Genomic DNA, 13,106 nt, shown 5'->3' on the forward strand with positions numbered 1-13,106 from the left:
TTTTATTAAAATAATCATTTTTAAATTTTTTTATACAAACGAAAATAATGCAAATAGAAAATAAGATGATACCGTAAATCAAAAATCAGATGAATTGACTAATCGCAAATTTAAAATCAAACAAAAATCACATGAAAAATACCTGCAAATCGCAAATCGCCCGATAAGGAAATCACAAATAGTAGAAGGAGCAAGGAGCAAAATGAATAAAATAATTAGGCGTTCATCTACATTATCATCTCACTTGGGGGCGTGACATTGTTCATAAACACATTTTGCATAACTAGATGGGGATTTTTTTTTTACCTTTTTATCAGATATTTTAGCTAAAACAATAAAATGACTGCACTATTACTCTAACTAATAATTAAAGAGATATTTTAACTAATGAAAATGGTATTATAAAAAATTGAGATGTCATATAATATGGATAAATGGTATCATAAAAGATCCTCTCTATTTCAATTAAAATAAAAACCGTAAATATGAGGTTGGGAGATTAATATTGTTAACAATATTAATATGGGACAATTTTACCTAACTTTTAAGACTAACCAGAATCTCTCCCTTGCAGAATAATTTTGCCATTTTTTTAAGATTAACCGCATCCTCATCATGTGGATATTAGTTTTTTAGACCAATTATTATTTAAAGGAAATTCTAAGAATGTGTTAAAATTCCTTTTTTTACTTAAAACAAAAAAAAAATTTGTAGGGGAGGTCACTGTCGCACATATACGGCCACGTGATCGCCCTCCTTGCAGAATTTATTCTCTTAATACTAAAATGGAAAATAGAAACACAGAAAATAAAAAAAAAAAAAAAAAAAAAAAAACTTGGGTCTTCTGACTAGGGGTGTAAACGAGCCGAGCTTGAGCGAGCTTCCCTTGTTCAAGCTTGGCTCGTTTAAATTTTACTCGAGCTCGAGCTCGAGTCGAGCTCAAGGGCGAGCCAAAAAAATCGAGCTCGAGCTAATAATAAGTCGAGCCGAGCCAGCTCGCGAGCTGGCTCTTATATTTAATGTTTTTGTTTTAAAAATTTTTTTTAACTTCAAGTACTCTTAAACGGCTTAAGAAGTTAGTTTGCATATGAGTATTTGCTTAGCCTGGCTAGTCGAGTATGGAGCCTGAGTCAATACAGCAAGGCATTTGGTTTCAAAGAGAGAGGATATGCATCCTTTTATAGATAAGCAAACTTGGAGATTGATGTTTTCTTAACAATGTGGGACAAGTTAACAGGTTGCATTCAGACTGCATTGGGACAACGCCCCCTACAAAAAAATATTTTTTTAACGTCTCTCTCTCAATCCCCCTCACCAGTCACAACGGATCTTCCACCTGAACTCTCATTTCCCACTCTCTCACTCACCAGACATGTAGTGATAGTGTTTGGGTCTGTTTGATTCATCAATAGTTTATGCCTTTTGCAATCTCCCTCAATAGTTTCTGCTTGATTCTTTTTCCTTTCGTTTGGATCTGCTCTAATTGAATCGATGTTTTTTTAATGATTGCTCTCTCTCTCTCTTTCATCACGAAAGGTCTAGAATTTTTCATTCTCTAACGCTTAAATATAAATGCAATTTTAAGGTTTTAATAATTATGAGATTTATAATTAATTATCTATTACTTAGTTTATATATATACACTCGAGCTTATACGAGCTGTTTACGAGCTTAGCCGAGTCGAGCCGAGCTTGCTTCGTTTAATATTCGAGCCAAGATTTGTGTTCATGAAGTGCTTCATTTAATATTCGAGCCGAGCTTATGCGAGCCGAGCCCGAGCTTTGCTCGCGAGACACTTCGCTCACTTAACAGCCCTATATACAACAGAGCAAAGATCTAGAGACAATAAGAGTAGAGGAACTTGTTGGTTCTCTTCAGACATTTGAACTCATGTTACCTAAGCCCAAAAGCTCAAAAAATCTTGCTCTTAAGATCAAGGCTGCTAAAGGTAAATCTGTAGTTCATTCTGATGAGGATTCTGGAGACGATGAAGAAATAGCTATTATTGCTAGGAAGTTTAGAAAATTTTTCAAAAACAATGGAAATTTTAGAAGTAGGGAATCAAAAAATTCTGTGAATCCTAGTCTTGAGGTTAGAGATAATTATGAAGGCAAAAATGATGAAAATCAGAAAAATAAATTATCTTGTGGTCGTAAGTGTCATGAATGTGGTGGTATTGGTCATATTCGTGCTGATTGTGAAAATTTGATAAATGCAAAAGGCAAGGCCTTTAATGTGACTCAAAGTGATGAGTCAGATAATGGGGAAAAAGCTGAAAATGTTGCTAATTATGTAGCTTTTGGGATTTCTTATGATAGTGACCATGAGGCTAGTGACTCTAAATCTCTAGATAGTGAACATGGCATTTAACTGAGTGAGTCTAACTCTGCAAAATGCTTATAATGATCTATATGTGGAATGCATTAAATTGAAGAAGTTGAATAAGCAGCACTTGCAGAAACTCAAAGAAGTTAATCTTGAAAATGATCAACTTTCTATTACCTTAACTGATTCACATGCTATTCATAATACTTTGATGTCTGAAAATCACATGTTAATTGCCAAAGTGAAATCCTTAGAGAATGATCTTAATGAGTCAAGAAATCATCTGAAAACCTTCTCTAGTGAAAAGCTAAATCACATGTTGCATAACCAGAAACATTCATTTTATAGAACTGGATTGGGCTTTGATAAATCTGCTGTTTCTTCTACTAATGTTGCTTCTCCTTCAAAGTTAATTTTTGTGAAGCCAGTTTGTAAAGAAGAAAGCTTGACTAAGAAGAAGGAAATGTATCCTCCAGTTTCAAGAGGTGAGAAAGGTAAGGGAATTCTAACTGATTCCTATGTGTCTCGTTCTACACTGAGACGTGCTCATATGCCAAGGAACCAACATTCTCAAAGGTTCATTCCTACATGTCATCACTGTGGTAAGATTGGGCATATTCGCCCTAATTGTTTTCAGTTGAATAATCATGATTTAAAAAGAGACTACTTTCGTTCTAGGGATAGTCATGAGGAATTATTCAACATGCTAAGGGGTGTTATCACCGAGTTAAATGACTTGGACAAGAGTCGCACTCCTGTTCCCAAAATGAAGAAAGTTTGGGTTAAGAAGGTTGATACCGTTCACCCATTGAGGGGGAGTGGTATTGGACTCACCTAGTTTAGGTGGGCACATTGCATGCCTAGGACAAACTTTGCTTATATATATATATACTTTTGTGTCCTAGCGTCATAGTTTGTTGGGTGTTTGTTTTGTTTTGTTTAAATTTTTGTTGTTGTTTGTGTTTTGTTTCTTTTAACATGTTTTGTTTTGTGTGCATTTAAAAAAAAAAAAAAAAATCAAAAAGGCAAAAATATTTTAATTTGGTTGTTTTTCTTTTCTCTTTTTTGTCTTATGTACCCAGATAGTCCATTAATCTCTCATGTTGTTTTCCTGGATTTTATTTCTTGCGTCTTTGAATATTCTAAATATGCATGAGATAAAAAATTGTTTCAATAGACTTGTTTTTGTGGTTACCTAAAGCTTGAACGTATGTGGTATGTTTTACCTATGATTAATTCTTATGCACACTTAAGCTTAATTTGAGGAAATTTTTTAAAAGTGAGGTACGTTAGGTAACTACATGAGGTGTTTTTGATTAGTCGTATTTTTTTCAAATTGACCATATGCTAGTTGAACCTAGGGCTTAAAAATTCCTACATTCTTTCTTTTCGTATAAAGCACCAATTGTTTAAGGACACTCTCTCAAAGAGAAAAAGAATCGAAATAGTGAAACAAAATTAAAAGAACATGTTCCTTATGGAATGTATTTTCACTGTGTCAAACTTGTGCTATTTTTTCAAAAGAGGATTGTATTGGATGAGAGTGGCTAGGCCCTAGTATGATAAGGTTTGACTTTTGATTGAATTTACTTGTCAAAACCTCGTGTTGGTGAAACTTTCTCCTCTGTGTAAATTGGTATTCTTTTTCTCATTGAATGGCTTACACACACAGCACACAAGCATGGGTTAAAATGGAACATTTTTCTTGGCTTGGGTTAAACAATATGAGTTTCTTGCCATTTCTAGTTTCATGTATATTTTACATATTTGGAGTGTGTTTGGGATATTCATTGCTAAAATACATGAGTTGTTGATGTGTGTATCATGTGTGTTCATTTGAGTTTTGAGGGGGAGAAATTTTTTTTTTAAAAAAAAAATTTCTCGTTGATTATTAAGTCTTATATTTTTTTTTTTTGATAAGTAAAAGCCAGTTTTATTGAAAGCGTAAAGGCGCCCCAAAGTACACCGGGAGTATACAATAGGATCACCTAGCTAGAAAGAGAAAAGCGAACAAGGAAGTCATTATAGCTAATCGACACCGGGAAGACATACGCTACAGTCCATAGATACAGAGTGTGTAGACATAAGGATAGCAAGTCTTCCAAAGAACCTTCCAGCTCTTCAAAACACCTATTGTTCCTCTCCCTCCAAATGCACCAAAAGAAGCAAGTGGGCACCATTTTCCAAACCGCAGCGCTCCCTCTCCTTCCCATAGACCACCAACAAGCGAGTAAGTCCGAAACCCGTCTCGGCATCACCCAAGACAATCCAAACCGCCCAAAGAAGGCACACCACAAAGCGTAAGCTACCTCGCAATGAAGAAGAAGGTGGTCCACCGTCTCCTCATCCTTCTTGCACATCCAACACCTGTTTGTCACGATCACATGCCGCTTCCTTAGGTTGTCTAAGGTCAGAATTTTGTCCATAGCTGCCGACCACACAAAAAAACTTGCCCTCGGCGGAGCATGTGTACGCCATACACTCTTCCAAGGGAAGTGCCTCCTTCCAGAACCAGCCAAGGACGCATAGAGAAGTTTGACCTTAAACTGGCCTTTAGAGGAGTTCCACCACAACCTATCTTCACACCCTGGTCTCACTTGAGCTGTCTGCAACAACTGGAAAAAAGCGGCAAAAACATCCACCTCCCAATCATGAGCCCCTCTAGAAAAAGTCACATTCCATAGGTTGTGGCCACCACTCACCTCCAAGATAGCCGCTACTGAGGCATCCTTCTCACAAGCCATATTGAAGAGACCAGGGAAGGCTGCCTTAAGAGCCGTATCACCGCACCACACATCATGCCAAAATCGAACCCTAGTCCCTTCCCCCACCTCAAAACGCGTAAAGCCTTGGAAAGTATCCCAATCCTTCCTAATATTCTTCCATAACCCAACCCCAAAAGTACCTCCACACTCCAAAGAGCACCACCCTCCCCATAAGCTACCATACTTCGCATCCACCACACCCCTCCACCAAGCATCTCTTTCCAAGCCGTAGCGCCACAACCATTTTCCTAGAAGTGATCGGTTAAAGTCCACCAGATTTCTGATCCCCAACCCGCCTTCCTTAATTGGAGTGCACACCTTCGACCACTTCACTAGATGGTATTTAAACTCGTCACCTAGCCCACCCCATAAGAAGTTTCGCTGAAGTTTCTCTATGCGCTTGGCAACGCTAACCGGAATAGGAAAAAGAGACAAATAATAAGTAGGCAAGTTCGCAAGAGTACTTTTGATTAACGTGACCCTGCCGCCCTTCGACAAGTACAACCTTTTCCAACCAGCCAGCCGACGTTCTATCTTTTCAATCACTTCATCCCAAATATGCTTCGCCTTATAAGGAGCCCCCAACGGCATACCAAGGTATTTGATAGGAAGAGATGCAACCCCACACCCTAGAATGTCTGCTAACATACCCCCTTGCTCCTCATTCCCCACCGGAGTTATCACCGACTTAGCCAAATTGACCTTCAGACCGGCAACAGCTTCAAATAATAAAAATATACTCCTCAAGTAACGGAGTTGGGAAGGCAAAGCATTGCAAAACAGCAATGTGTCATCAGCAAACAGGAGATGAGAAACCACCTTGTTCCCGACCTTGAAAACCTCTAACAACCCCCCATTAACTGCTGCCGAGATCATCCTACTCAAGGCTTCCATCACAAATACAAATAACAGAGGAGATAGGGGATCCCCTTGTCTCAAACCCCTGGAGCTACTAAAGAACCCATTAGGAGATCCATTGACTAGGATTGAGAAACGCACCGAAGATATGTAATGGTCAATCCAAGAACACCAAGTCCCCCCAAAACCGCACCTCCTCAACATATACAACAAGAAATCCCAATTCACATGATCGTAAGCTTTTTCCAAATCCATCTTGCAAATGACCCCTGGCTCCCCCCCTCTCAACCGACTATCGAGACATTCATTGGAAATCAAAATTGGATCTAGAATTTGCCTGCCCTTAATAAAAGCACTTTGTGACTAAGAGATAATCTTATCCAAGACAGCCTTCAATCTATTTGCTAACACCTTGGCTATGATTTTGTAGATACCTCCCACAAGACTAATCGGCCGGAAGTCTTTAAGATTGATAGCGCCAGGAACCTTCGGAATAAGCGAAATAAAGGACGCGTTGAGGCTCTTTTCGAACAAACCTCCTGCATGAAAATCTCTAAACACCTTCATGATGTCCCCCTTCACCACCTCCCAACAAGTTTGGAAAAAAGCCATAGAGAACCCATCAGGACCCGGCGCCTTGAAACCATTCATTTTAAACACTACCTTCCTGACCTCTTCTTCTTCAAAATCTCTTTCCAACCATCTAGCCTCCTCCTCCGAAATGGAGTCGAAGGAAATACCATCAACCAACGGCCTCCAACGGCATTGCTCCGTGAAGAGTTTTTTATAAAACTCAACTATATGCTCATTGATCGCGGTCGGGTTTGAAATGAGGTTATCTCCAATCATTAGAGAATCAATAGCATTGTGTCTCCTATTGGAGTTGGCTATGGAGTGAAAGAATTTAGTGCATTTGTCCCCTTCCTTCAACCACATCACCCTGGATTTCTGCCTCCAACTCACCTCCTCCATAAGCAAACACTGCTCCAACTCGTGAACCACCTCTGCCTTCCTCCTAACCTCTTCTTCTACCAGGGCCCTGTTTTCTTCATTCGCATCGAACCCCTGGAGCTCTTCAAGAAGAAGCCTCTTGTTCCTCTCAATGTTGCCAAACACCTCTTCGTTCCAAGTCTTCAAATTCATCTTCAAGGCCTTAAGCTTACAGGCGAGGACAAAGCTCGGCGAACCGTGGAAGGCATATCAGTCCCACCATTGTTGCACTTGAGCCACAAACCCTTCCGCTTTCAGCCACATATTTTCGAATCTAAAAGGCCTTTTCCCCTTAGGCACTTCCCCTGCCTCGAGGATGATTGGGAAATGATCGGAACAAAGGCAAGTGAGCCTCTTCTGCCTTACCCCTGGAAAACAAGCCTCCCAACCTGGAGATACAAGAAACCGGTCGATCCTTGACCACACCGGGGGATCATTGGAGAGCGACCAAGTATACGAACCCCCAACCAGGGGAAGATCCATCAGCCCTTGTTCAAGGATAAAATCAGAAAACTCCATCATAGCCGCATCTAAATGAGCTTCCCCTGATCTTTCGCTAGGGAATCGAGTGACATTAAAATCACCCCCAATACACCACGGCATGTCCCACCAACTCATAATGCCTGCCAATTCCTCCCAAAGGATTCTTCTATCCCTATAGAGGTTCGGGCCATACACCCCTGCAAAAGCCCAAGCAGCGCGATCCCCCATATTCCTGAAAGATACCGCCAGGGTGTGAGCCCCCACACAAACATCGACCTTCTCCACCACCCTATTGTCCCACATAATTAGAATACCACCCGAAGCCCCACTAGAATCCAAGCAACACCAATCCACATGAGTTCGCCCCCATAAGCTACGGACAATATTGCGAGACGTACTTCTAAGCTTAGTTTCTTGAAGACAAACAATGTCTACCTTCCAATCTCTAAGCATATTACACACCCTCAAATGCTTGTCCCTCTGGTTCAACCCTCTCACATTCCAAGATAAGATGTTTAGCTTCATAATGTGATTACCTGCCCCTTGCCTTTTCTGCTGCCGCGTTTTGAGCCCATATTCCTAGCATCATAATTCACCGAACATTCCAGGTTCCTAACCTCCCTCTTGCCCTTCGTTCCACTGGTTGTGCTGGCCATCCCATTATTCCTTCGTTCCTCCTCTAAGAAGGTCAAAAGAGCTAGCAGCTGTAGCTTGTGGCCCGTGTAAGAAATCCCTACAATCGGGTAGATCTCATTAGCACATTGGATCACCCAGTCTGAATAACCTGCCGCCCCCACTGGATCCTTAGCATGCGTGTTCCAAGGAGAAAACATAACGACCTCACGACCCCCAACCCCTTCTTCCTCCCTACCCAAACTGCCTCTGTCCTCATCCCCAAGCGTAAGAGCTTCAACACTTGCCTCGACCACCCTGCTGTCCTCTCCAGGAATTTGGCCCTCCACACTAAGCTCACGCACTTCTACAGTCCCAACGTCCCGAGATGCATCCCGCCCCTCACTGACCTGTAAGTCCTGCTGCTTCTCAACGCCGTGAGCATCGACCTCTGAAAAATTGCCCTCGTCCAATGGGTTGGACCTCTCCACCATTGACAACTGAAGCCCAGCCTCCCCGTTAACCGGAATCGTGCACACCGGTAAAGTCAGTGGATCGCTGTCCACATTTTGCGCTCCATCACCGCCGGAGACCTTCCCGAGCTCTTGATCGACATTGGGTACCACCATCGACAGCTTCTTCGGCGAAGTCTGGGTCATACCTTCCTCTCTCATGTCCGGCATCTCGATCGACGGTGGGCTCAGGGAATCTCCGACCATACCCCCGGCGACCTTGTTGCCGATCAAACCGCCAGGAACATTTGCGACGTTATCTGAAGTGTCGGCGAGGCCGTCCTTTTCTTCCGACGACCGCCCCCCTGAACGCAGGCCTGCTGCCGATGATGACGCCCCTGTGTCTCCGGCCCATCCCTTCTTAACCCACGCCTTATTTGAAAACTTCAGACTACTTCCACGTGGTTCAGTCCTATTTCAATCTTCCTGGCCCAGGCCCGAACCCACATGATATTTTGGCTTATAGACCAACTTTTTTTAGTCTTAAAACCCTTCACGATCCTTGGGCCTATCCCTGCAACCCGGTTTGTTTCTGTTTGATAATTTCCTGCCTTAAAATGAGCAGAAGCACCCACCTTCTTCCGAAGCCCATTCTTCAAATTATGAAGCCCAATATCCTCCACCTTCTCAACTGCCACGTTCTCCCTATCAGCTGCCACGTCCACTCCACCCACTTTCCCCCCTATAACTTTCGACCCATGCCCAACAACGTGGGTATCCGAGCCCTTCTCTTCCTGCTGACGTCCGAAAATCTCCACCCTCTTAATTGCCAAATCCAATTTCTGCAAACCCACGTCTATTCCTTTTTCCAGCCACCTTAACGTTTCTTTGCAGTTGTGCAGCTCGAGAATTGCACTGGAAAGGGTCTGAGCCTGACACCCCTCACGTCCCGTCAGCTCAAGCACCGAATTGCTACTCCCTGCGGGTGTCTTTGATTGCGTTTGAGGATCACGCTCCGGGACCCTTGTCTCAAGTGCTTTCTCCTCCGTGACTTTCTTTCCCTCCGGCCTATGGAACCCCACGCCTTCCTGACCCCCTGAGAATTTCGCCGGATTTTGAGAGTGTGACCTTGGCATCAAGTCCTTTGTCCCTGTGGCTAGAGTGTTCCGCCCTGAGCCTGTAGAGGAATCCTTCAGCCAGCTGGGTACTCGAGCAACGGACTCAGAGAAATTCCCAAACAACTCCTCTGTCGGGTTTACAGTCTGTGCCAACACCTCAGCAAAGCTCCTCCTAGCCTTCTTCTCTTGAGTCTTCTTTTCTTCTTGGGAACTTTGAAATGAAGAGTTAGCATGGCGTAACTCCGAAATGAGGCGATTCCAACCTTGCCCGTAGCGTCCTTCTGGAATGAGAACCGAGCCGCACCTTCGTCTCCCATCAAATTCCTCAATCGTTAGGAAGCACCCGTGTCGATTGGAACGTCGCTGCACTATAATCCTTGGATAGCCCGCTCTGGATTGATCCCAAAAAACCTCTGAGGTTTCCACTGTCACCAGTTCCTTCACTGTACGGGCTAGCCACTCTAGCTCATCCCTCTGAAAGAAAGTGGATCTTTGTTTCCCCTTACTCCTCTCAAAAAGCCTCACCCCATTAGCTCCTACCCTCACCACCATTTCAAACTCTTTCGCCTCTACCGACCAAATTCTCGCCATCCTAATTTTCTCAGCAGCTAAAAATTCTCTCCTTGAACTTATGAATGAAACTCCCATTGATTTCTCCTCTTCAAACATGGAACCGGTTTGTGGCAAATATTATAAAAATAAAATGCCTAGATATTAATAGTCAATGAAAAAGTTCTACACACTGAAAATAATTAAGATAATGATTTCTCCACCATAATCTAATCCTCTATGCAAATGGGTTTCCTCCAATGGAAGCAACCGGCCCCTGCGACGGGACATTCGGTATTTGAGAGCTTGGTGTTTGCCCTGCCATGTACGTTAAGCCACCTACAGAATCAAAGCAAGTGGAGAGGAGAGAATCTTAATGACAGGCAGTCATTTAGGACAAAGACAAGAGAGCACAAAAGAAAACGAGAGAGAAACAAGTGAAAGCACATGGATTAGAAGAGAAGGATGAGAAGTGGGGATTTATTGAGGGGGAGTTTCTATTATTCATGATCTTGCATTATCTTCATGCATTTTCCTATATGTGATCATGAATGCTTGATTATTGTTTTTCCTGTTCCACATATGCCTTGATGTTTTTGTGTTGAGTGTTTCAGGAAACATGCTACCTTTTGTCAATTTGTGACAAAAAGGGGGAGTATAAAATTGGGGAGATGATGGTGACTCGTCCGATTGATTTTGTCACCGAATTGCCAAAGGGGGAGTTTGTAAGTTCTTGTTGGCTTAATTCGGTAAGCAAAATGGTGACCAAAAGTGCCAAGATTCATCATCCATTCAATTACCGTTCGGACGAGAAGAAGTGCTGTTCGGACGCTCGAAGAATTCTATTTTCCCTGAGAGCCTCGTCTGCAATCTCGTTTGCAATCCCGTCCGGACAAGCTCGATAAACAAGAATTCCTGAGAGCCTCGTCTGCAGTCTCGTCTGAATCCCGTCCGGACGACTTTTACTAAAAAGGTCATATCTTGAGTTTCAGGCCTCTGATTGGAGCAATCTTTGTAGCGTTGGAAAGCTAACTCAAGGATCTACAAAGTCATGTTTCACAAGGTTTAGCTAATTCCAATGTTTACTGGGTCAAAACGGGCCATAAAGAGAAGACTATGAAGCTGGGCGGAATGGCTCGTGTGCAATCTCGTCCGGATGAGATTGCAGACGACCATGTGTTAAAAACACGTTTTGGCTGTATTTTGTTGTCCCGTCCGGACGCCGAGTACCTGTAACAGTTTTAAATGAATATAAACTCTTTCCTAGGTCTAGGAATGATGGGACTATTATAAATACATCTCAATAGGAAGAGAGAGGTACGAATTTCTGCATCTAGAATTCGCCGTCTTGTGCTAAGAGAGTCTGTGATATAGAGAATATGTTCTCTCTCTTAGAGGGATCATTTGTTTTTACTTGTTGATTGTTGAAGTGAAGTCAACCGGAGTTCCGGTGAAGGTAGATCACGTAGAAGGATTGTGTCAGCTGTCTCTGGAAAGGGCTACTGCGGTAGAAGGCAAGTGGGTCTCTTGTCTTATACAAGATCATGTCAATTGCAAAGGTTTTGTAAGTGTAAACGTCTTGTAATCCTTTATTCTTTTGCTGAGTTAGTTGATTTCCTGAGTTTGCCTGCCCCGGAGAGGTTTTACTTTTAGAGAGTTCTCTAATTAGTTTCATCTTCGTAACCAAAATATCTATGTTGTTTATTGTTTATTGTTTCATATATTTTTGGTTGTTTATTAATTGTTAGGTTAGATCTATTTCCGCATAAATTGTGTGAAACACCTATACATTCAAAATAGGTGTCGTTTGGTGTCATATATAGAATTTTCACTATGGAACTATATTAGTCCATAAAATAAGCCAAAGCCTTGCAATTATAAAAATAAGATAAAATAAAAAAGTAGGCAAAACGACAACAAATAAATATAAACTAAAAATTACGACAAAATTAAACATACAAATAAAACAAGAACCTCACTTTTAGGATGTTGTGGAGGACCAGCGGAGTGAACATTATCATGTCGGCTCCTCCGATTCCTCCTCCTATAAAAAATGACGAAAATGCACACGCCCACAAGCACAATTAACCCTCCTATCCCTATCCCCACTTTCAGCCCAGTAGACGACTGCCCAGACTTCGGTTTCGGCAGCGACGGAGGAGGAGGAGACTCCGGTGGCAGCGACGGAGGAGGAGGCGACTCCGTTGGCAGCGACGGAGGAGGAGAACTTGAAACAGGGGGGGCGTCGGGCGGCGGAGCAATCTCTGGAGGAGGAGGAGGAGGCGGCTGCAAAGACTCCGGTGGCGGAGGCGACTCCGATGGCAGCGACGGAGGAGGAGAACTTGAAACAGGGGGGGCGTCGGGCGGCGGAGCAATCTCTGGAGGAGGAGTAGGAGTAGGAGGAGAAGACTCCGGTGGCGGAGGCGGAGAATCAGAGGTGGCGCCGGTCGGCGGAGCAATCTCTGGAGACGACATCGCCGGAGAGATATCCGGCGATGTTTAGTGTTTCGATTTGGCCGAGGTTCTTGTGTGTACACACGTGTGTCTTTGCTCTGTGCGTGTGTGTGAAAAAGCAGAGCAATGAAAGAAAAGATAGAAGAATAGTTGGGGTCGAAGAATAGAAGAATAGAAGAAAAGAGCACAGTTTGATATGGTTTAGCTACCCTAAAACAACTTGATAGTGTTCCAGGACATTCCTCAATTTATTTTTAATTCACCAGGTATAACATGTAATCCAATAAACCTCACTCCAAAAATATGTGATGAATAATGCATTAAAGATGAGTGCCTGAATTTTCAATTTGACAGCAATGTGCCTCCACGTTTGTAGTTGACAAAGACTAAAATTTACATTCATTTATTTTTACCCATAAGTTCGCTTGTACAACTGAAATGTCTCGGAAGACCATAAATGAAAAAGCATGACTTTCAAAGTTTGGATTGCATGACGGCCA

At 42.6% G+C, this 13,106-nt stretch overlaps 1 protein-coding gene across 1 annotated transcript in view; it reads right to left on the reverse strand.

The window, feature by feature from the left end:
• LOC132187804 (proline-rich receptor-like protein kinase PERK1) overlaps window positions 1–12,905 on the reverse strand; it is a gene marked incomplete in the record, with an annotated part of 25,027 nt that extends 12,122 nt beyond the window's left edge. The window contains 1 exon segment of the mRNA XM_059602243.1: window positions 12,132–12,905. Coding sequence (XP_059458226.1) covers window positions 12,132–12,627 — 496 coding nt within the window.
• Window positions 12,906–13,106: the final 201 nt, after the last annotated feature.

This window comes from Corylus avellana, chromosome ca7 (assembly GCF_901000735.1).
Source record: "Corylus avellana chromosome ca7, CavTom2PMs-1.0".
Taxonomy (NCBI): domain Eukaryota; kingdom Viridiplantae; phylum Streptophyta; class Magnoliopsida; order Fagales; family Betulaceae; genus Corylus; species Corylus avellana.